The sequence below is a fragment of the Bos grunniens genome, chromosome 14 (genome assembly GCF_055505025.1).
Source record: "Bos grunniens cultivar Pamir isolate PY7600 chromosome 14, Bosgru_T2T1.0, whole genome shotgun sequence".
NCBI lineage: Eukaryota > Metazoa > Chordata > Mammalia > Artiodactyla > Bovidae > Bos > Bos grunniens.
The window spans coordinates 21,218,705-21,243,543 of NC_141178.1; the positions used below are offsets into that span (position 1 = coordinate 21,218,705).

A 24,839-nucleotide genomic window follows, 5' to 3' on the forward strand; every position below is an offset into this window, starting at 1 on the left:
CATCCTGTCTCTTGTCTGGAAATTCTTTTCCAACCCGTGCATGGACCATGACAGAAAGGAGTTAGCCATACACCCAGGTGACATTGATTCGTTCCATTTGTCAGAAACCCAATTGGAGTCTAACCTCTTTTGTTATACTGTTGTACCTGATTCTGAAATTTTGGAATGGGAATGTGGGGTCTTTTTACTGAGTCCAAGCTCACTCTGCTTGCTACACAACAGGCCAATGCACCCAAGACTTGAGGTGTTGAGGCAAGGAAGAGACTTTAATTGGGGAGCTGGCAGACCTAGAAAATGGCAGGCTAGCACCTCAAAATAACCATCTAACTGGGGTGTGGATGCCAGGTTCTTTTATAGATCAGAGAGAAAGAAGCAATGAGGAACTAAAGTCAAAAGGCAGAATAGGAGGGAGAGGCAGTGGGGAAGTAAAGTGAAAGGGTCTTCAGTCTTGCAAAACATCCCCAAGAGAATGGTCAGCCTTTGGAAGGGGTGTGTTAATCTCTTCTATTCACAGGTTCAGTTCAGTTCAGTCGCTCAGTCATGTCTAACTCTTTGCGACCCCATGAATCGCAGCACGCCAGGCCTCCCTGTCCATCACCAACTCCCAGAGTTCACTCAGACTCATGTCCATCGAGTCAGTGATGCCATCCAGCCATCTCATCCTCTGTGGTCCCTTTCTCCTCCTGCCCCCAATCCCTCCCAGCATCAGAGTCTTTTCCAATGAGTCAGTTCTTCGCATGAGGTGGCCAAAGTACTGGAGTTTCAGCTTTAGCATCATTCCTTCCAAAGAAATCCCAGGGCTGATCTCCTTTAGAATGGACTGGTTGTATCTCCTTGCTGTCCAAGGGACTCTCAAGAGTCTTCTCCAACACCACAGTTCAAAAGCATCAATTCTTCGGCGCTCAGCCTTCTTCAGTCCAACTCTCACATCCATACATGACCACTGGAAAAACCATAGCCTTGATTAGATGGACCTTTGTTGGCAAAGTAATGTCTCTGCTTTTCGATGGTGTGATCACTCATCTAGAGCCAGACATCCTGGAATGTGAAGTCAAGTGGGCCTTAGAAAGCATCACTATGAACAAAGCTAGTGGAGGTGATGGAATTCTAGTTGAGCTATTTCAAATCCTGAAAGATGATGCTGTGAAAGTGCTGCACTCAATATGCAAGCAAATTTGGAAAACTCAGCAGTGGCCACAGGACTGGAAAAAGTCAGTTTTCATTCCAATCCCAAAGAAAGGCAATGCCAAAGAATGCTCAAACTACTGCACAATTGCACTCATCTCACATGCTAGTAAAGTAATGCTCAAAATTCTCCAAGCCAGGCGTCAGCAATACATGAACTGTGAACTTCCTGATGTTCAAGCTGGCTTTAGAAAAGGCAGAGGAACCAGAGATCAAATTACCAACATCTGCTGGATCATGGAAAAAGCAAGAGAGTTTCAGAAAAACATCTATTTCTGCTTTATTGACTATGCCAAAGCCTTTGACTGTGTGGATCACAACAAACTGTGGAAAATTCTGAAAGAGATGGGAATACCAGACCACCTGACCTGCCTATTGAGAAATCTGTATGCAGGTCAGGAAGCAAGTTAGAACTGGACATGGAACAACAGATGGGTTCCAAATAGGAAAAGGAGTACGTCAAGGCTGTATATTGTCACCCTGCTTATTTAACTTCTATGCAGAGTATATAATGAGAAACGCTGGACTGGAAGAAACACAAGCTGGAATCAAGATTGCCAGGAGAAATATCAATCACCACAGATATGCAGATGACACCACCCTTATGGCAGAAAGTGAAGAGGATGAAAAGTGAAAGTGAAAGTGGAGAATGAAAAAGTTGGCTTAAAGCTCAACATTCAGAAAACGAAGATCATGGCATCCAGTCCCACCACTTCATGGGAAATAGATGGGGAAACAGTAGAAACAGTGTCAGACTTTATTTTTGGGGGCTCCAAAACCACTGCAGATGGTGACTGCAGCCATGAAATTAAAGATGCTTACTCCTTAGAAGGAAAGTTATGACCAACCTAGATAGCATATTCAAAAGCAGAGACATTACATTACTATTCACAGGTGGGCAGGGACAAATTATCTTTCCAGGAGCTGAACAAAGGCACTTTAGTTTACAGTCAAGCAGAAGGGCAGGGTCCTCCAGACAAGCCATTGAGTATAATTACAATGACAAAAGCAATGAAAAGCAAGTCAAAGTAACAGTTTGCAACAGGGAGTCAGAATTGGCTTTCTCCCTGTAACAGTCTCTGTAAGTATCTCTCTGTGTTGTAGATACATGCTATTGTCAAAATTAATTTTTAAAAGAGCTCTATTTAATTGACTTAAAGGAAATTAAATGCTTATATAAATACTTGGAAAAATAAATGAAACTGGTCAGAATGAACTTCAGGTTCATATGATCTGGAAAATATTCAGTACTGAATTAATATTTGATTAAGTTAGCTTAAGCTTGTTGGTTTGATTAATAAAGACATGTCTTTAGAGTCATCAATATTAAATATACTTTTACTGTACCTTGGTTTACTAGAAATCAAATAAAACCTTATTAGTTACAAAATTTGTCAGCAAGAAAAATAACAATAACTTTTAAGTAAATAGAGGTAAGTGAGACAAGAACTTTACGTAAACTCTTAAGGAATATCTGATTTAGGAATGTCTACTCTAAAGATAGTATCTCCAGATTTTGGTAACCTGAAACAAAACTAAGTTAAACCGTGAAAATTCCTTCACTGTCTGGGTCATTATAAGTAGGATAAAGTACTGTGACATTAATTGCTGGGCAGGTCTAAGTTCACCTACTTTTGTCTTATGAGAAACTAAAGTTGTTTGGGCTTATTAGATACATGTTTTGTACCACATTGTGGAAAGAAATTCTAAGGAAGATGTATGTTTCTAGAGGTTATAAAATAGTCATAAATGCCAATCAGGAAGTGCTGGTATGACAGTTTATAATTACTTGCTTCTTGGTTTTTGCTAGAGATTAAGGTTTAAGGTTAAGAATTATAAGGGAAACATTTCAGTATGCAAGGAAAGTAGGACCTGTGTTTTCAGCAAAGAAGGTAAGAGGAACAGAAATACATTTTGTTTAAAAAAAAAAAGTGGTTTTGTTACAGAGCTGGTTGTTTCTAAATGGATACATCAAGTTGTCAAAGATTTGTGGAAACGAACACTAAGAGGTTTGTACATGGTCAGGACTGGCTTAGGTAATATTGAACTTCATTAAAAAAAATCTTTAAAGTGGTACAAAACCTGAATTTGATTATCTAAGAGGATAAAGTTTTCTTAAGATTTTGGATTGTTTTTGGTAATAGATTGTGAGTTTCTTCGTATTTAAATGATCTGTATTTGCCAGTGAAATCTTTTATTGTCACCTTGGTTGTGAATACGTATTCATTTTATTTAGTGACCTGTGTTTCTATTTGACCAAGTGTTTTAAAACTTCTTGATATTTTTGACAGAATTCCCAAAGATAAAATCCTAAATGAGGCTCATGTGACCTCCAACTAACTTTGAAGTTTTACAAAGGGTTCCTGGAACACCTCAAAATTTGTTTTCTCTCCATCTCAGAGAGGAATATTAAACTAATTAGGCTTATTTGGTATGTCAAATTACATGGAAAGCATTGTCAAATAAGTAGTGATAAAACTTCTTAGACTGTATTCTATGGGTAAACGTTATTAATGTCAAGAGAGTGTATAATTTCCTTGGTTCTCTCTTGCCACAGCAAAAATTTGAAGCGATGAACAGACCAGTGTTACAGCTTTGTTTTACTTGGCAAACAAAAGAAAATATATCCTCGAGGTGTGAGGGTGGGCCAAACCAAAATATGCAAAGAGTAGAGAAGCGCCACCCCCCCCACCCCCCCACCCCCCCCCCCCGCCCCCGCCCCGCTCAATTTCGGCTCCTCTTCCTAATCTGTTTTTTCTCCTCCCCCTGAGCCTGCCCTATGCAAACTGGGCTAGCCAGGAGGGCTGTTTGTTTTACCTGAGGCTCTCACTCTGCTCCTCGGATTTTCTTTTTGTTCCATTTTCATGGGCTTTTCCTTTGTCTTTTAGCCACCACCATTCTGGACTCCTTTTTCCTATTCTAACTACCTAACATTCCTCCCTCAAGAGATGGGAGGCCCAATTCTTTCGGAATAGGGCCGTTGAGATCTCTCTGGCTACTTCCTGCTGAACTGGGACGGCGAGGGGTATTGGGCCTCCCTCTCTTGCTAGTCTCAAGCCTCAGAGTCCTTACAGCGGTGTCCATCTAAGGGTGAGTGATATTTTCCATGGTTGGGTGTAGTTTTATATATCCTTTTTGGACTGACACGGCATGTTGTAGCTTGTTGACCTGGGCAGAGACAAAACAGGTTAGACAATTGATAATACACAGAGCAATCATAAGCGGCATCAATATGGTGATGACAGGGATTAGTAGGGGCATTAGCCAACTCCAAATTCCCTCTCACCAGAAGAAGGATTTCCCCAAAGAGAGATTGTAGCCACCCCGAGAACTCTCCAGCTCGTTCTTTGAAATCCTGTAGGATCTGAATGTTTTTCTTGAGGACTGTGAGACTTTCTTTAACTTGGTTGGAGGTATTTACCCTGAAACAACACGTCTCATTCAGGATGGCTCAAGTCCCTCCTTGTTCAGGGATTAGGAGGTCTATCTCCTGGCTATTTTGGAGTATAACCCCTGCCAAGCTGTGTTGCCTCTTTAGAGCTGTCCTGAGAAATCTTATGCCCAGAAACTTAATTTTGAGGGTGTTCATTAGAATGCCAGTCATTTGTAGTCCTGAATAGGTACCCGAGATCTCCCAGGGGCTCCCAGGTGTATTGAGTGTCCTCTTCTGTTTTCTTCCATGGCTTGACTCATTGAGTAGAGAATCCAGGAGTTGTGTCCTGGAACCTTCACTGCTGTGGGGGTAGAGAGTATTACAGGGTAGGGGCCCTTCCATGTGGGCTGGAGTTGAGCCTTTCGACCCATCTTTCCAGACTCTAATTAGGACTTGAGTCCCTGGAGCATACAGTGGTGGCTCTTTAGAATATTTGGGGTCCAGTTGACACCCCACAAGCGTATACCTTGTTGGAATTGCCCAATGAGCAGGGTATAAGACCAGAGGATCTGAAGCTCTGGATCTAGGAAGAGGTCATTGACATAAACAAAGGTCTCCCATACAGCATCTCATAAGGACTAAGACCAACCTGTTCCTTAGAGGCAATATGGGTGTGGAGGAGAGCTATTGGTAAAACCTCCTTTCATCCCAGGGAGGTCTCTGGGGTTATCTTTTTTATCACTGATTTTAAGAATTGGTTGGCTCTTTCCACTTTTCCTGAAGACTGAGGCCTCCAGGCACAATGGAGATAATAAGTAATGCCCAATGCTTTAGAGACCCCTTGGGTGACCTTAGAAGTAAATGATGTCCCATTGTCATTTTGTAATGACCTGGGCAGACCAAATCTCAGAATGATTTCATGGAGCAGTTTTTTTTAGCACCTCCTCAGCTTTCTCAGTCTGGGTGGGAAAGCCTTTAATCCATCCTGTGAATGTATCTATCATGACTAATAGGTATTTATACCCTTGAGAAACTGGCATCAGGGTGAAGTCCATCTGCCAGATCTCTTCTGGGTAGGCCCCATATCATTGGATGGCCTGGGCCAGATGGGGTCTTCGAGCTCCTTGGGGGTTAATTGGCAAGTGCGACAAGAGGAGACCACTTGCCTTATAGTCATTTGGAGGCCTGTTCTCTGAAGGACCTTTCTGGTAATCTTTGGAGGGCCTTCTCCCCTAAATAAGTGGTGGCATGTAAGGAGTTAACCAAATTCCATTGGAGGTTCCAGGCAGAAAAAGGAGTCCCTCCTCTTGGAACCACCCCATATGATCTTGAAAGCCCTCACTCTTAGCTTTAAGAGTCTCACCTTCAGTATATGAAGGAGTTTTGGGCAAATTAGTCTGTGGAACTAAGGTGGCAACCCCTTTTAGGGCATTGTTCTGTAATTCTGCTCTCTTAGCTGCCTGATCAGCTGCTTGGTTCCCTTGCACCACTTCCATGCTTCCTTTTTGGTGTCCTTTATAGTGGGAGACTGAAACCTCAGCGAGCAGATGGACTGCCTCCAAGAGCCTAAGGGTTTGATTACCATATTTGATTGGGGACCCTCAGGTGGTCAAGTGGCCTCTTTCTTTCCAAATAGCAGCATGTGAATGTAGCACCAGAAAGGCACATTTGGAGTCAGTGTAAATGGCTACTTTTTTTCCTTTTCCCAGCTCTAAAGCTCGAGCCAGGGCTAAAAGCTCAGCTAATTGGGCTGAAGTAACTGGTGGCAAAGGTTTAGCCTCTATGGTCTCAAAATTGGAGACTATTGCATATCCAGCTCTTCTTTTTCCACCCAAGACAAACCTGCTTCCATCAATGTACCAAATTTCCTCAGGATTGGTCAGAGGATCTTCTGACAATCCCTTTCAGGGTTTTGTCCATGGTCCAAGGTTTCTAGGCAAGAGTGAAAGGAGAGAGAGCCCTCAGGGGTAGGCAGGAGGGTAGCTGGGTTAAGAACCTCACAAGGGGAGATATAGTCAGGCCTGGATTTTCCATCAGCACTACTTGATATCTGAGGATTCTTTGATCAGACATCCATAAATGGCCTCTCTCATTCAGGAGTTGTTTTATTTGATGGCTGGTAAAAATAGTTTGCCCCCAAGAGAGAGTTTTAAAGCATCTTTTATCAGGACTGTAATAGCTGCAAGATTTCAAAGGCAGAGAGAGAGATCCCTTCCCAATAAGCACGTAGGACACTCAGGAACCACTAGAAACTGATGGGAAAATATTTGTCCATTGCAGCAACAAAGAAGTGATCAGGTGAATCTTTTCGTAATTGTTTTTCCTGTAGCACTCAGAATGGTACAGGTTTGTGGGGAGAAGGCTCTGGAGCAGGAGGTCAGGACAGAGTAGGTGTCAACCAAGAAATTCTCGGACTTACCTGCCACATCCAGTTGCATCCTTGGCTCCAGCCCTGTAATGGTTATCTGTGACAGGCGGGCTGGTGGAGTGGGCTGCTTCAGTCCTGTTGAATCATCATGAGGGAAGGCTTGGCGCTTGACCTTGAGGCTCTTGGGTCCCTAGGGCAGAGTGCCGCCCAATGTCCCAACCATTGGCATTTGTAGGAAGCTGTTTTAAGAGACTTGCCATGGTTTGGACACTCTTTGGCCCAATGTCCCACCTGTCTACAGATTAGGCATTTGCCTCGTGCCTTGTCCTTCAAGGACTCAGGGTTTGCCATAGGGCTTCTCTGGAGGGCGGCCAGCATCTGGGCATGGCTTGTCTCTTTCCTTTTCTCCTTTTCCTGGGCGTTGGCTTTCCTCTCCTGTTCTCTGTTATAAAAGGTATTGGTGGCTATCTGGACCATTTCATCTAAAGAGGCAGCAGGGTCCTGCTGCCGTAGCTGTTGTAACTTTATCGTGATGGATAATGCACACTGGGACACGAATTTGTCCTTTAAAATCACTTGTCCCTTATAAGAGTCTAAGTCCAGATTGGTTAACTTTTGGAGGGCCTCTTTTAGACTTTCCAGAAAGGCAATAGGGTTCTCCTTGCACTCCTAAGTTATTGCTGAGACCAGGCACAGTCCCACAACTAATAAGCTTCTTTCTATTTCCATGGGTGCACTTCCTTAGGGGTGAGTCTTTCCGAAGCTTATCCTATCCAGTATTGTTGCAACCTGAGAGCCAGGCATCCCTGGCTCAGGATGCAGATCCCCATGCGGGTCGAGGCATGACAACCTCCTGGAGATTGAATCCCTAGGCAGGTGGAGGCATGTCGGCCTCCTGAGAATTAGGTCCCTGGGCACGTTGAGGCATGTCGACCTCCTGGCACCCTTGGACTGTCGGATCCCTGAGCAGGCTGAGGTGTGACAACCTCCCAAGGACTAGACCCCTAAGCAGGTCGAGGCAGGTCAACCTCCTGGGACCCCCGGATTGGAGTTGGGCATCCCCAAAGTCTTCAGTGTGACCAGTGCTGAGTAGGATTAAGGGGTTGTAATCTTAACTCATTGCTGGCTTGTCCACCAGGGATAGGAATAGATATCATCATGTAAAGCAATGCAAATCTGTGCCTTGAGACTGGGAACCTGGTGAAACAGCCATAAGACTTATCCCCTTATTGCTCTAAGGGAATGTAAGTCACTGATTTCCTCCCCTAGTCTTTCATAAGGGCAGTTTAGGGTGTCTCCAGTGGTAAACATTTCATTGTCACAGACCCAGTCTAGGTACTAACAGAAGGAATGACAAAGGAGCGGGTTATCTGGTCCTGTTTGGGGCATTAGGGGTATTTTAATAAGCAGGGTGGAACGATGTTGCCGACAAGGGGGCAGGGCCCTGGTTGGAGGAGTTAGTAAGTGGCTTAAGAACAAATTGATAAGAGGCAACAAACCAGATGTTCACAAATGTGGGGTGGAGATTTGATCTGGGGGTATGTTTGTAACTTTAGGAGAAGGGTGGTAACCGTTTGGGCCCAAACGGCCTGCAGGGCTACTCCCAAAGTGGCAAACATTATCCCCAGAAGCCCAACTGCCCTTGGAAGGGATGCCACCAACAGATGACTTCTAGCAGGCATTGTGTGCCTGTCACCCACACTATTGGGTCCACTGAGAGGTGCTGTTGTCCCACATGTTGTAGGAAACATGGAAGATGAAGGCCTGAATATCTGGAGAGATTGGATATTACATAGCATTTCTCACCCAAGGGCCAGCTATTTTCTGGTTGTCCCTCCAGAAGATTGTAGAGCAACATTGTGGGCCTGGAGGGGACTCAGGAAAAGATCATGAAACAGGAGGGAAGGGGGCAGGGCACAACTTTTGAAAGAATGACATAGCCCAAGGGCATAACATAAACTGATTAAAATCAAATGGGTCCAAGATGACAAGTCAAATTCAACTAAACCTTGATCCTCAATCTGCAAGCTAAATGATACACCCAGAGATGCCAGGACAGTTCCAAGTCACTGTCAAAAGATGGAGGAGTGGGTGGTTCCCCAATGGAATGATCTTCCCACTAATTAGCATATGAAATCACCCAGCCCTCAAAAACTAACATCATATTCCATGGCCTCTCCTCTGTGATGGCCCACACTCTTGGCATGTGCTTCTCTCTGAATTTGAACAAATCCACCTCTTACCTATTGCTGTCTCTCTAACTGAATTTTTTGCAATGAGACATCAAGAGTTTGAGCTTCATTAGGTCCTAAAACCAGGCACTTTGGGTTTTGGCCAGGCTCAAGTCCCAGTAGAGAGGAGCTGAAGGACAGGAGAAAAAAGCAGTGGGAAAACGTACTGAGGAATCCCCTTCATAACCTGCTGGCTGCTGCTGCTAAGTCGCTTCAGTCGTGTCTGACTCTGTGTGACCCCATAGACAGCAGCCCACCAGGCTCCCCCATCCCTGTGATTCCCAAGGCAAGAACACTGGAGTGGCTTGCCATTTCCTTCTCCAATGCATGAAAATGAAAAGTGAAAGTGAAGTCGCTCAGTCACGTCTGACTCTTCTCGACCCCATGGACTGCAGCCCACCAGGCTCCTTCGTCCATGGGATTTTCCAGGCAAGAGTACTGGAGTGGGTTGCCATTGTCTTCTCCATCATAACCTGCTGGAAAATCTGCTAAATACCTGACCTGTGCTCACAGTTTTCAATGGCCTGATCCTTGGCACAAAGATGATTAAGGAGAGAAGAACCCCTACCCTCATGGGCAACAGTTACTAAGGCACAGCAGATAGTAGAGGCTTTGGGACACCTTGGGGCACCCGCTGCCACTCATCTGTTCACAGGGGGTTCGAGGAAACAAGGAATGAGATATTGTAAAGGAATTAAGATTTTGTTAGCCACGTGTCTTTCCAGCCACAGGGGCAAGAACTTCCTACCCCAACCGGAGGTCTCCTGGAACCTGAGACAGCCGTGTGAGCGTTCTGCTGAGTTTGTTTTTGCTGTCCTGGTTTCTTGCACGCTGGGCTTCTTGTCACTTCCCCCGTGCTGGGTTTTCTTCACATCCAGCTTCCACCACAGGAGCTTTTGGGTTGGGCTTCTGCTGTGCTTGGTCTCCGTCTTGTGGGGACAGAGCTGAGGTTGTTTCAGCCAGGTTAAATCCCAGTCACAGCACTATATCGGTGGAGTGTGTAATTTCCTTGGTTCTGTCTCACCGCAGCAAAGATTTGAAGTGATGGACGGACCAGTGTTACAGCTCAATTTTACTTGGCAAACAAAGGAAAATGTATCTTTGAGGCGTGAGGGCGGGCCAACCCAAAAGATGCGAAGAGAAGAGAAGCAACCCCCACCCCCCAATTTTGGCTCTTTTTATATGTTTTTTCTCCTCTCCCTGAGCCTGCCCTATGTAAATTGGGCTAGCCAGGAGGGCTGTTTGTTTCACCTGAGGTCCACGCTCTGGCCCTCGGACCTTCATTTGTTTTATTTTCACAGGCTTTTCCCTTTGTCTTTTAGCCACCGCCATTCTGGATTCCTTTTTCCTATTCTACCTACCTAACATTAATACACTGGAGAAGGCAATGGCACCCCACTCCAGTACTCTTGCCTGGAAAATCCCATGGATGGAGGAGCCTGGTGGGCTACAGTCCATGGGGTCGCTAAGAGTCGGACACGACTGAGCGACTTCACTTTCACTCTTCGCTTTCATGCATTGGAGAAGGAAATGGCAACCCACTCCAGTGTTCTTGGCTGGAGAATCCCAGGGACGGGGGAGCCTGGTGGGCTGCCGTCTATGGGGTCGCACAGAGTTGGACACGACTGAAGCGACTTAGTAGCAGCAGCAGCAACATTAATACACATACTCTAGAAATCATATGGAATTCCTAAAATTCTGATAGGTCCTAGTAAATGACTGTCAGTCATTTTAGTAATTATCTTAAGTTGTTGTATGTCACAGCAGTAACCAAGTTTTTCAGTTGCATTATAATCATATGTTTAACCTTGACTTTTAAAGTCTTTTGTCATTTATAGACAGTTATCATTGTACTTTGCTTTTTGCAAAAAGTTTCATCCTTAAAGAAAATTCACAAAGTACTTCTTGACAAGTACAAATTTCTGATTAATATTCATATCATACTGCTGAACTGGGTAAGAAAGAATTCTAATGAAAACTGGATGGCTTTATATAACTGTTAACAGAAAATAAAGGTCAAGGATTAGTCATATAGGACTGGGTGAACTGAGTATGGTTATAATTTTTGTCTGAAATATTACTGCTGATACACCTTTGGAATGGCTTTCCTAACCTTGAGGTTTTTAAAGCTCAATCTGAGTCTTCACGACAGGTTCCAGCATAGCCAATTTAGAAGTCTCCATAGTCAATTAGCCAGACTTATTTTATGAACAAGTAAGTTTCAATTTGGCTATATTTGGTAGAAGTGAGGGTACCTTTAGAAAAAAATATTGTTTCAGTGAACACTGAATTCTAGTTTTGTTAATTGAGGTCTGTATTTACTAAGGAGACTAACACTCACCTTCCAGATAATGCCTTATAAAGTTTAGTCATTAAAAAGACCCTCTGTTTCCAAAGTTTATCACAGTAATCTAACTTTGGAAGAAATCAATAATGCACCATGACCTGCAACCAGATTATGCATACTGGAAAAGACAGACAAAGGACTTGGCCACTTTTGAAGGGACCTTATCAGGTCTCTGCTGAATGAACTGCAACTCCTGTTTCCAACACTTGACTTATGATAAGACCAGCACTACCAGGCCAGTTTGAGAAGATAATATCTGAAGTAGACAGCTAACCCAAAATGTCAGAGAAGGCCTGTATACTGACTACTCTGACAACTGCTCACAATTTTGCTAATGAGCCAACTGTATTTCTTGGGCTCAACCACATGCAAGTTTCAAATATCAATTCAAGTGCTGGATCTGTGGACAATTAACTACATCCAGTATTCCCAGGTTGCCTTGAAGGATTTCTCTTCTCCAAAATGGTCCCTAAACATTTTAAAATTAATTCTAGCACTGTGCAATATAAAGTTACCACCAATACCACTAAGTGATACCGTCTTATTTGTTAACTCATCTTATGACCCATGAAGTGTCAAATTTTTGTTCTGAACCATCTTCTTACTTCAAGTTTAGGGAAAATACAAGGAAAATGATTTGATTCAGGAGGATTTTGGCTTAAATCTTTGCTGATGATATTGCCACCACTATCAATTTAGCTTCTGGAACTTGTAAGTTGATATTTTCCTGCCTTTCAAGCTGTGTCACCTACTTATACTAAGATAATGTCTAAATGACTTGAAATTCTAGACCACATCTGCAGTTCTCTATAAAATCATCACGTCTGCAGTTCTCTATAAAATCACGGATATATACAACACACATGTGAGGAAAGTGGGCTTAAAAGGTTTATGGGACAACTTAGAATTGAATGTCAGTCCTTGCCAAACATCCTGCTAGTACAGTTCCCGGGAAAGGAGAGAATCGGACAATTAGAACTTGACATGGAGGGACGTGATAGACCCTAGGACAGGCAAGCAGTGACCCTGGTTTTGAGTGACCAAATGGTTGATCACCTAATACTTTCTAGTGAAAGATTACTTCGCACTTTCCCCCCATTGATCATTAAATTTCCTGTTTTATGGCAAGACAAGAAAAATTTAAACAATTTTTTCTCTGCCCTTTGGTAGCCTCTGTCCCCTCTACTGTGCATTGTGTATCTGCATTATGCATCCACCAAACTTTCTCATCAGCAGAAATACCTGCTCAACCATAAAGAGAAACATTCTCTTAGCATCACCAAGACAGCTCCTTAAAAGATAACATTCCTTCTTGATCTTATAAGGGGCCATGATGATGCTTAGATCTGGATTGTATAAACTGTCAATAATACATCACTTAAGGAACAGCTCTGTCTCAACAAGCTTCCAAAACTGTGCCTTTACTTCACTGTGAGAGCTTTCTGATATGCTCCTCCTGGGTTTAATCCTCAAATTTGACTCAAATAAAAGTTTCAGTTTCTTAGATTGACTCGTTTTCACACACTGACATATCATAGTGACTTGCTTCCTCACTTATGTCAATGTTTCAAATACTACCTCCTCAAAGAGACCTTTCCCGACCTCAACCGGCCTACGTGACATAGCAATGCTATTCCCACTATTCCTTAGTTATTTCTAGCATTTAATATCTGAAGTTGTATTATGCATATTTTGATCACTCACAAAAATGAGCGTTCCCTAAAGGCAGGAATGTTGTGCAGCTCACTCAATGCTCCATCCTCATGTGCGGCAGCATACATGGATGGCACAGAGCAGCAAGGGGTGCTGTAACCATTGTTCAAAGGGAATGAATGCTCGGAACTCTTGCAGGGTTTGTAGAAATCTTCCATGTTCTTAATCTAGAACTGTAGTTGTTTAATGCTGATTCATCCTGCAAGTCTGTATGCCCTTAGAGAACAGGAATTATGCCTTATTAATTTAGGGGTACACAGGAGGCATTCAAATGACACTACCTCTAAAATCCCAAATGCCAACCCAACTTGTCTTTCCATACAGGGACTACTATCAGGATTTTATATGAATTATAGTTTAATTCAAAAGTAGGAAAATACATCACATTTATAATGCATTTCTCTGCATATAACAAAGTAAATACAACTAAGTACTGATCATTTCATCTTTATTTTTAAAACAAAGCCATTTTTAAAATATAAAAAATAGACCTCTTTTCCAAGAACCATTTAAATATGGCTTTGAAAACCACAATATTTACAACAAATAGATGGTAGTGCAAAAAAGCATTCATATGTAAATAAAAATTACTTACTGGAGTAGCTAATAGGTCCCCTTATATAGATACTAGATGATTGAGGGTATATTTGTTGACATTTGGATCATTCTGGCATCCTTTTGGGGCAGAGGCCTTTATATTTATAGACAATTACAATAACTCAAAATCAAGAATGGCCTTTAGAGTAATCTGTATTAAACCTGACTTTGAGCAACCAATGTAGATTGATCAATTATTTGGGATCTGAAACCACACATCTGAAATCTGAAGTGAAAGTTAAAACTTTTCATTTTCAGTTTGTCAACAAATATACCCCCAATCATCTAGTATCTATATAAGTTTATCTATTAGCTACTGATTTATGGTCAGGAAGGCTAAATAACGGCTGATATTGCCCGATTTTGTTCTGATTTTATAAATAAAAAGACAGTAAGTATCTATGCCAAAAAATAATAGTGGGATCCAGAATTACATTTTAAATTATGAAACCAGCCTCTGGGAAAAAAGTAGTGATGGAATGACAACACAAGTCAGATATTTCTCAAAGTAAAAGAAGTATATAACTTCTTGAATTTTTCAAACTTCAAATGCATTCCAGCTGAATTAAAACTAAAGCACATTTATGGAGGATTTATTTTCCCCCCACCAAACTTTCCCAATTCAAAAATGGTCAGGATTTGGGGAATATCTTTCACAGTAAATCTTTAACGTTTAATTTACTCTTCAAATGTCAATGACATCTTTTAAGAGGCCATTTTCTTGCTATTGCACAGAGGTTGATTTTTAAAGCCAATCCAGGCAAATGAGTTCAGAAAAAGCAGTGCATTCTTCAAATCCATCCAGCAAATGCTGCAAATCAGCTTCTACTTGGACAATGAAACGGAGAAAATTTGCGAAATTCTCCACTTGGTGTCAATTTTACTGTTATGTTGCTGGCAGCCATTTCAGGGAGAGGTAGCCAAGTCCCATACCCATGGGGAAGGCAAAAGCAGAAAAACATAGTGAAGACTGAGCTGTTCTGTGACTTCTAATGATTATACACCAAGTTTGATTATGAGCCATGTTGCTGTGCAGTAATCTTCTGAGTTTTATGTCTCAAATACAAAGGAGCATGTTGCTGCCTTGGGCAGATGTAATTATCTTCTCTTAGTTTATGTCGTCTTTTCTAAGGCCAAGTAAAAAATGTGAGACATTTTCATATACCACAAAGGTAATACAGCAGGCTGGAGTCACTCGAATCAAATTGGGGGCAATCCCTTTGTAAAATCCACTGATGCCTTCTTTCCTTTAGAGAGAGAGGGAAAAAGAAAAAAAAAAAAAAAAAAAAATATATATATATATATATACACACACACATACACACTTAATTTCCTACAGAACTAGTCTGAAGACACAGAAGTTTAGCAGACAGGGCGCAGAGCCAGCATTCAAACCTCTGGGATTTGAGTTCATGTTTTCAATGTCCTGAAGTAACAGTTTATGAACCATTCGTAGGGCTTACATGCCTTTTGTGGGAATGAGGAAGAGAGGGTAGGGACACCTCAAGATGAACTAAAAAGCGCTTCAATCATAACCATCTTCCAGATGCCTTTAAGTATATGAACATATAGGAGTATTAACTGATCTAACACAAGCATTAAACATTTCATAAATAAATGCTCAGTTCAGTTCAGTTGCTCAGTCGTGTCCGACTCCTTGCGACCCTATGAATCGTAGCATGCCAGGCCTCCCTGTCCATCACCAACTCCCAGAGTTCACTCAAACTCACGTCCATCGAGTTGGTGATGCCATCCAGCCACCTCATCCTCTGTTGCCCCCTTTTCCTCCTGCCCCCAATTCCTCCCAGCTTTGGCTCCATCCCTTCATTCTTTCTGGAGTTATTTCTCCACCAATCTCCAGTAGCATATTGGGCACCTACCAACCTGGGGAGCTCCTCTTTCAGTATCCTATCATTTTGCCTTTTCATACTGTTCATGGGGTTCTCAAGGCAAGAATACTGAAGTGGTTTGCCATTCCCTTCTCCAGTGGACCACATTCTGTCAGACCTCTCCACCATGCCCGCCTGTCTTGGGTGGCCCCACAGGGCATGGCTTAATTTCATTGAGTTAGACAAGGCTGTGGTCCTAGTGTGATTAGATTGACTAATTTTCTGTGATTATGGTTTCAGTATGTCTGCCCTCTGATGCCCTCTTGCAACACCTACCATCTTACTTGGGTTTCTCTTACCTTGGATGTGGGGTATCTAGACAATACTAAAAACAGCACACACAAAAATAAAACTTTATTTCCTTCATGCCTATGGTTGGAATACGGCCTTGAAACTTTTCACTTAGGTTCTCAATACAGATTTACTGAAGTGAACTGAATTGAAATGCTGAATATTCTGTTCTGACCTTTTAGAATTAAAAAGAAACATGGGGATGTCTACCTATAACAGTTTAAGGATTCCCATACTGAAGACCAAGCATCTCTTCCACATACAGAAACAAGTTACTTGCAAAAGTCCTGATACCAGTAGAGATGTGGAGCCTTCTTAATTATATTAAATTAGGTTTTTTTATGACTCCCTATGCTCAATGCCATCCAAATAGTTTACAACACCTAAAATTTAATTTGTCAAACACTTTCACATATCTCATTTGATTTTTATAAACAACTCTGTTAACACAGAAATTCAAATTTTACAAATGAAGTCAAGTCTCACGTAGTAAATGGGATATGTTCAGGAAGGAGCCATCAGCCATGTCTTCACCACAGACATGGTCTTTGCTATAAAACTAACGTCAGTTGGATAGTTTAAGATTTATAAGGTACCTCCTAAGAGCCATTCTAACATACACGTGCTCTTACCTCCATGTCTTTGTCATAACATCCAATACACCATTGTAAAACATGTGCTGATCTTGCAGACGAGCTCTTATAACCTGGTAAGGGTATGTTGCTGCCACAGCAAATATTTTGGATAGTGCTGCAACCGATATATATTCTACTGTGCTCTAAAATGACAATATAAGACATTTTTTTTTTTAGATGGAATTTCTTTAAAAATAAAATGGGAAAACACTGAAGTGGATCCATAAGTGAAAACTGGTTTCCTCTCTTAACACAAACTCTGTTTTTAACATTTATCTGCTCTATTTTTAACATTTATGTGTCATTAGCCTATAAAGTATTTAGCTATAAATTAAATTAGTGGCCGAGTTGGTACTCATTATCATAGCAATACTACTAAGCATGATAAAATTTCCATCTATTAAATGCCCATAAAAGTAAATACCAATTTTTTTTTTTTTCAAATTCATCTTACCAATTGTGCTTCTGGTAATCTATTGATATGTTGGTTGTATTTCAACTTCAATAATTCATATGCCATAAACTGAAGGGCACCATGTGATGTTCCAAACAACCCAGGAATAAACCCCTAAAAAAGATAAAGAAAAAAAGGCTAAACTAACCAAGTTTCCAAAGGACCACAGCTTACGGGGAGGGGAGTAAGGAACGGGTGACCTCAACGTGTGACTTAGAGAAATGGTTATTCAAAGTTTTAGACAGTGCTTCTCACCCACCAGTGTCATGATACTACTTTTGGTAATGAGGACAATGGTTTAAAGTACAATTTCAATGCAGACTTCAGTTTTCATAAATTGTTCTTTGCCCAAATTTGGCTTCTTCTCAGGACTGATTACAGGTCATTATGACCAACCTAGATAGCATATTCAAAAGCAGAGACATTACTTTGCCAACAAAGGTCCGTCTAGTCAAGGCTTTGGTTTTTCCATTGGTCATGTATGGATGTGAGAGTTGGATTGTGAAGAAAGCTGAGCGCCGAAGAATTGATGCTTTTGAACTGTGGTGTTGGAGAAGACTCTTGAGAGTCCCTTGGACTGCAAGGAGATCCAACCAGTCCATCCTAAAGGAGATCAGTCCTGAGTGTTCATTGAAAGGACTGATGCTAAAGCTGAAACTCCAATACTTTGGCCACCTGATGTGAAGAGCTGACTCACTGGAAAAGACCCTGATGCTGGGAGGGATTGGGGGAGGAGGAGAAGGGGATAACAGAGGATGAGACGGCTGGATGCATCACCGACTTGATGGACATGAGTTTGGGTAAACTCCGGAAGTTGGTGATGGACAGGGAGGCCTGGCGTGCTCCGATTCATGGGGTCGCAAAGAGTCGGACGCGACTGAGTGACTGAACTGACTGACAGGTCATTCAGAACTCAGACAACAAAGCCAAGGGAAATTACAATTGTCAGCTATTTAGAAATATGTTGATGATAATTTATTACCTTATACAATCCACGCACACCTTCATACTTATATATTTTCACAAGCGTATCAAACATTCCTTTATATTGCCGCTGTGAAGCATTAACAACACTATCGTACTGTAACATAAGGCGAGTTTTTGTTACCCATAGTGGGTTGGTGATGCAGAGGGTCATGGCTCCTGAAATCAGATTTAAATACTATTATTACTCAGCATACAGATACTTTCTCACTTCTGACAATCCGAATTAAGAACAGTCTGTTTATATAAAGAATGGGGGGTGCTTGGGGGTGGTGCCTACAAGTGTAAGATGTGGTTTCTGAGGCACAGACCTAGGGTTAACAAATGGATAGACATAGTTTTTGGTGGTCTTAAAAAGTCCTCCATGTAGTTAGAAGTAAATTTAAAAGGAGATAAAATGTAAAACACTCCCTTTGAGAGGTGTGAGGACAACAAAGATGTCCTGGCTCCTAAACCAGGTGTGGAGAATGGACGGAGGTCCTGGGAAGCAGACGCTGATGAAGAGATACAGACGCTTAAGAGGAGGACACAGTACAAGCCAGAGGGACTGAAGCCTGGGGAAAAGGACCAGGAAACCAGCATCTCAGCCATCTGTGCATGTGTACACATATACCCACCTCAACTGCACCACAATCTTCCTCAAACCCAACTACATAAAGACAAAAGTAATATTTACATTCTTTACAGAAAGTGACAAGTTTATAAATAAATAAATAATCTGGTTTAGTTTCTCATTTGCTGCATTTCCTAAGTAGTTCTTTATTCAACAAATATTGAGTCCTATGTGACTTAGGTCTCTGACAGCAGTTAGGTATTCAAAAATGAGCAAGATAATTCTTGCCATAAAAAATCAATCAGTAAACAAGGAAGGGAGGTTCAAGAGGGAGGGGACCTATGTATACCTATGGCTGATTCAAGTTGAGGTTTGGCAGAAACCAACAAAATTCTCTAGAGCAATTACCCTTCAATTAAAAAATAAATCTAAAATTTAAAAATTTTAGTAAACATTCAGTAAACATTAAGAAACCAGGGTGGGGAAATTTCCTGGCGGTCCAGTGATTAGGACTCAGCGCTTTTACACCTGGTGGGGGAACTAAGTGCTCACAGACTGCGTGGCGTGACATGATATTCCTACTCCCCCCGCCAACCCCCAAACCACCAAGATATCAAGGTGTCAAAGCAGGACTCATAAGTCCCATTCATTAACCCTGTGCCTAAGGGACCACATCTTACAGGTGTAGGTACAACCCCTGAGCACCCCCATAAGTCTGAATATTATACATACATGAGGCAATTAAACAAGGCTACTAAATTGTTTAATTTGAAGATTGAAATCATACTTTAATTGAAGAACACTCTATCAAATCATCTTAAATCAGAGTCATAAGCACTCTAAATGTTATATCCTTTGTGCTAAGTAAAATTCTTGAAATCTACTCAGGGTAATCCATGAGTATACCTGCCTTCTAAGAAATTTCATGTGATAACTGATTAGCATAGTTAGAGGAGCATATTTAAACTCAGATGTTCACAGGGAAAAAGGCAAATAAAGAACAAAAGTGAACACCAAGTTGGAAGCTGATGTTTTATATTTCACACACCACCTTACCAGCTTCAGCAGCTGAGATGAGATATTCTGTTGCCTCTAACCGTTCAGCTCTGCCTTCTGTCTTATATGACTTGATGGCATTGTAACTGGAAGAATAAAACAAAAACACCTGGATAAATATTTGAATGGGAGTCACAAAGCAGGAAATACCATTTTCAACTGTGGGTAATTTAACAATATCCAAAAAGTAGAAGTCAATGCATAATCCAACTACAAAATTAGACCTTTCTCAAATAATGGGTTTACTGGAAGACAACACCATCTCTCCCCCCAAATATGGAAGGCTGGCGATACATATGTAAAATATTTTCACCACACACTCAACTGTTAATCATAACAAAAGAAAACACAGATGATATCATGAGAGATTCAGAAATTACTACTGATCAGAGAAGGCTCTGTGGAGGAGGCAGCACTGAGCCAGGTATGGAGAAACAGGTGCAGCCAAGTATGGAGAAACCGGTATGGGGAAACAGGAGCATGAGTAAAGTGATGGGAAGTGGATGGGAAGACCTGGTTAGTTTAGCCACACTTGAATGAAACACTGACATTTCTGCTTTACTTGGCAGAAAACAGCCACAAAATACTTCTGAGTTAAGGGAGTTATCAGTCTCCTTTTTTCTCTAACTCCAATTTCTATCTTCTTCCAGGAAGATGACTTCAACTAAATAAATCTTTCCAAACTTGACCAATCCATTTCATCATAAAACAAGTATATTGTTTTATTATATGATGATTTCAACACATTAAACCTTACATGGCTTGCCCTTACAAACTGTTTAAAAAATCCACACAACTCTAAAGTTATTAACACAATAAATTTTATACATACAGTTTCACCCATCTAAGCATTCCTTACAACTGAAAATAAGAAAAATATTTAAACAATATTAAGGCTGGTTTTTATTTTGCGTTCACTTACAAAACATTTTAAGGTTGGTTTGGATACTGCCATAAGATTATAAGAGATAAGGTAAACTACAGGACACAAAAGAGGAAAAGGCAAATATACCAGGAGAAACAGTGGAAACAGTGGCTAACTTTATTTTCTGGGGCTCCAAAATCACCGCAGATGGTGACTGCAGCCATGCGACAAAAAAACACTTGCTCTTTGGAAGAAAAGTTATGACCAACCTAGACAGCATGTTAAAAACCAGAGACATTACTTTGCCAACAAAGGTCCGTCTAGTCAAGGCTATGGTTTTTCCAGTGGTCATGTATGGCTGTGAGAAAGCTGAGCACCAAAGAATTGATGCTTTTGAACTGTGGTGCTGGAGAAGTCTCCTGAGAGTCCCTTGGACTGCAAGGAGATCCAACCAGTCCATCCTAAAGGAAATCAGTCCTGAATGCTCATTGGAAGGACTGATGTTGAAGCTGAAACTCTAATGCTTTGGCCACCTGATACGAAGAGTTGACTCATTTGAAAAGACCCTGATGCTGGGAAAGATTGAAGGCGAGAGGAGAAGGGGATGACAGAGGATGAGATGGTTGGATGGCATCACTGACTAAATGGACATGAGTTTGAGTGAACTCCGGGAGTTGGTGATGGACAGGGAGGCCTGGCATGCTGCAGTTCACGGGGTCACAAAGAGTTGGACACAACTGAGTGACTGAACTGAACTGAACTGATGTTTCCCTAAAATGCCATGTATTAAACAAAAGCCTCCCCATTCATGGATTCAGTTTCAAGCATCAGAGGCAAGCTCAGGGCAGCACACGCTCCTCCACCTCAGGGTTATAACGCTTTGTTTCCTCACCCTTGAACACTCAGTAACTTGAATGTGGCTGCATCCACTGGCGGGTATAACAAATCGTGATGCCAGTAAAGGAGTGAGGAAATGCACGAGCTTTGAAGATGAAGGAGCAGGTCAAACAGGAGATAAGAAGAAACATGCCTCAAGACTCTTTCAGTCATGCACTGGTTTTGACTTTCTTTTCCCAAAGTGCTGTCCTGTGATACATGTTCTGATGAGGGCTGCAAGATCTGTCCACTTCTGCTCTTTCAACTTCAGTATGAATCACATGTATTTTGGGAAGCCACCTTCCTGATTCATCTCACAGAAATGGTTTCTGCAAGAGTGTCCATCTCATCCTTTTACCTTCTTCCTATTAAGAACTTTTTCCCAAACCAAATGCCTTTGATAAATGATTGAAGCTTACAGAAAATGAGACTAATAAGGCATTCTATGCTTCTTAACACTTGAAGTCAGAGAAACTGCTTAAATGATCATTTTGCTTCACCAACTGATTTTTTTAAAAATAATTAAAAACAAAAATTCCTTTTTATTTACAACTGTAAAATCTCCCAGAGCTACTCACAAAAAAAAGTAGAGTCCCCAGGATAAACCTGCACCCCACACATTTGGGGTTACTCCTTGGTAAAGTCCCCGTAGTCCATCAAGTTTCCAAATGGTGGTCAAGCAATGCAAAATTCCTTTATATTTTGGTCTCAATTCCAATCCGTCACTCACTGCAGTAAAGGATACACAGAGTTAGGTGGAAGCAAAGTTCTAGCTCTGAATTATAAACATATGTCACACAACCAGTCATATAAAGGAGGTAAACAACACACACATCAACAGAAGAGAAAGTAGAAAATCTCACCCATTCTTTTCTCTCAAAAGTTCTAAATTAATAAAACATGATAGGGTAAAACAAAAACTAAGTGATACAATACACATTCTATGTTTTTTAAATAAGAATTCCATAAGAATGTTTTGCAAGTTTAAAAGATAACACTTATTTTAAGTAACTTCTGTTTTATGAAAGATTCCACAAACCAAGAAGAGATTGAAAAGAGTAATACAGATGTAATATATCTAATTTACAAAAAAGGATTCACAAATAAGAAAATGACAAACAGTCCCTAAACTTTTATGGGCAAATTACATAAACTGCTGATTCACAGAAAATTACACACGGTCAAATGGAATAGAATGGACAGGCCAGAAATAAACCCACCCACTTACAGCCAGTTAATTTGTGACAAAAGAGGCAAGAATGTACAATGGAGAAGACAGTCCCCTCATAAGTGTGCTGGGAAAACTGGATAGCTATGTGCAAAAGAATGGAATTAGAACATTCGCTAACACCATGCACGAAAGAAACTGAAAATGGATTAAAGACCTAAATTTAAGAATGGATACCATAAAACTCTTTAAGAGGGAAACACAGGCAGAACACTCTTTGACATAAATTGCAGCAAAATCTTTTTGGATCCACCTCCTACAGTAATAAAAATAAAAACAAAAATAAACAAAGAGGACCTAATTATACTTGAAAGCTTTTGGATCCGGTAACCCCATTCCTTGGCAAGTATCTGGAGAAAACTCTCATTCAAAAAGATAAATGCACCTCAATGTTCATTGCAGCATGGTTTACAAGAGCCAAGACACAGAAGCAACTTAAATGTCCAACGACAGATGAATGGATAAAGATGATGATATATATATACACGCAAAGAGTCAGACATGACTGTGCAACCGAGCACACACACACACAGATATACACACACACAATGGAATAATACAAAAGAACGAAATGATGCCACTTGCAGCAATATGGAGGGACCTATCATACTAACTGAAGTCAAAGACAAACATCATATGATATTGCTCACATGTGGAATCTAGAAAAATGATACAAACCAACTTATTTACAAAACAGAAATAGACTCAGACTTAGAAAACAAACTTGTGGTTACCAAAGGGGAAAGGTGAGGGTAAGGGGTAAATTAGAAGGCTAGGATTAACATACACATACTACTGTATATAAAATAATCAACAAGGACCTAAGGGTGGGGCACAGGGAACTCTACTCAATACTCTTTAATAACCTATATAGAAAAAGAATAGATACATGCATACGTATGTAACTGAATCACTTTACTGTACACCTGAAACTAACACAATGTTGTAAGTGAACTATATTCAATATACAATAAAAAAAATTAAAAAAGGATATCACACATACATGAGAAATTAAGCAAATATTTTATAAATGGAGTATAACCTCTAAAAACTGTGAATTACTATATTGTACACCTGTAATATATAATATTGTATTCGATAAAAAAGCACTGAGTTTTCAACCTCACCAATAAAATACAAATTAGACAAGGTAGATTTTTCTCTTTTCTTACCTTCAGAATTAAAAGAGCTTTATGATTTGTTATAGGGAAATTTCCATGGCCTTTTGGAGAGAAGTTTTACACTATCTAATAAGATGCTTACTCCTTGGAAGGAAAGTTATGACCAACCTAGACAGCATATTAAAAAGCAAAGACATTACTTTAAGGCTATGGTTTTTCCAGTAGTCATGTATGGATGTGAGAGTTGGACTATAAAGAAGCTGAGCGCAGAAGAATTGATGCTTTTGAACTGCAATGAGATCCAACCAGTCCATCCTAAAGGAGATCAGTCCTGGGTGTTCATTGGAAGGACTGATGCTGAAGCTGAAACTCCAATACTTTGGCCACCTGATGTGAAGAGCTGACTAATTTGAAAAGACCATGATGCTGGGAAAGATTGAGGGCAGAAGGAGAAGGGGACGACAGGATGAGATGGTTGGATGGCATCACTGACTCAATGGACATGGGTTTGGGTAAACTGCGGGAGTTGGTGATGGACAGGAAGGCCTGGCATTTTGTGATTCATGAGGTCGCAAAGAGTCAGACACTACTGAGCAACTAAACTGAACTGACTGAATAAAAATTCAAATGCAATTATTCTTTGACTTAGAAGTTCCATTACAAATATATCCTATTTAAATATGGCCCCAAATTTACAATGATACACATACAACGAGGTTCACTGAAGCATCTTCTGTGATGGCAAAAGTGAAAGTAATTTCAATATCCAAAAACAGGGAAATGTTTAGATAAATTATGATATATTTATACTGTGGACTACTCTAAGTATTCAGAAAGATTGACAGCTATAAAAGGAATAGACTGAAACACTGCATGTGGTTAATAGTAGCTATCTGCAGAGAATGAGACTGGTTATGAGTAGTTACAGGGGAAGAATGATAACGACAATTCAACAATACAAATTCGACGATGTAAAGTAAACAACGATGACGTACCTTTTGTAATAAAATAAAACGAAGCAGGTCTAGGGAAAACTTTTTAACTTTTATTTCTGTTACCCTTCACCCAAGAAC

The 24,839-nt window shown here is 40.9% G+C and overlaps 1 protein-coding gene across 2 annotated transcripts in view; it reads right to left on the reverse strand.

Annotated features, from left to right (window-relative positions):
- Nucleotides 1-13,648: 13,648 nt before the first annotated feature.
- SLC25A32 (solute carrier family 25 member 32) overlaps nt 13,649-24,839 on the reverse strand; it is a 32,520-nt gene continuing 21,329 nt past the window's right edge. Inside the window, exons 2-7 of one of the 2 annotated variants that reach the window (XM_086336250.1) lie at nt 21,996-22,146; nt 19,677-19,762; nt 18,066-18,226; nt 17,084-17,197; nt 16,627-16,772; nt 13,649-15,061 (exon numbers count right to left, since the gene is read on the reverse strand). In XM_086336250.1, the coding sequence (XP_086192376.1) occupies nt 14,923-15,061; nt 16,627-16,772; nt 17,084-17,197; nt 18,066-18,226; nt 19,677-19,762; nt 21,996-22,146 (797 nt within the window). In that variant the 3' untranslated portion in view covers nt 13,649-14,922. The remainder of the gene's footprint in view (nt 15,062-16,626; nt 16,773-17,083; nt 17,198-18,065; nt 18,227-19,676; nt 19,763-21,995; nt 22,147-24,839) is intronic. The other variant, XR_015140571.1, reaches the window with a different exon arrangement.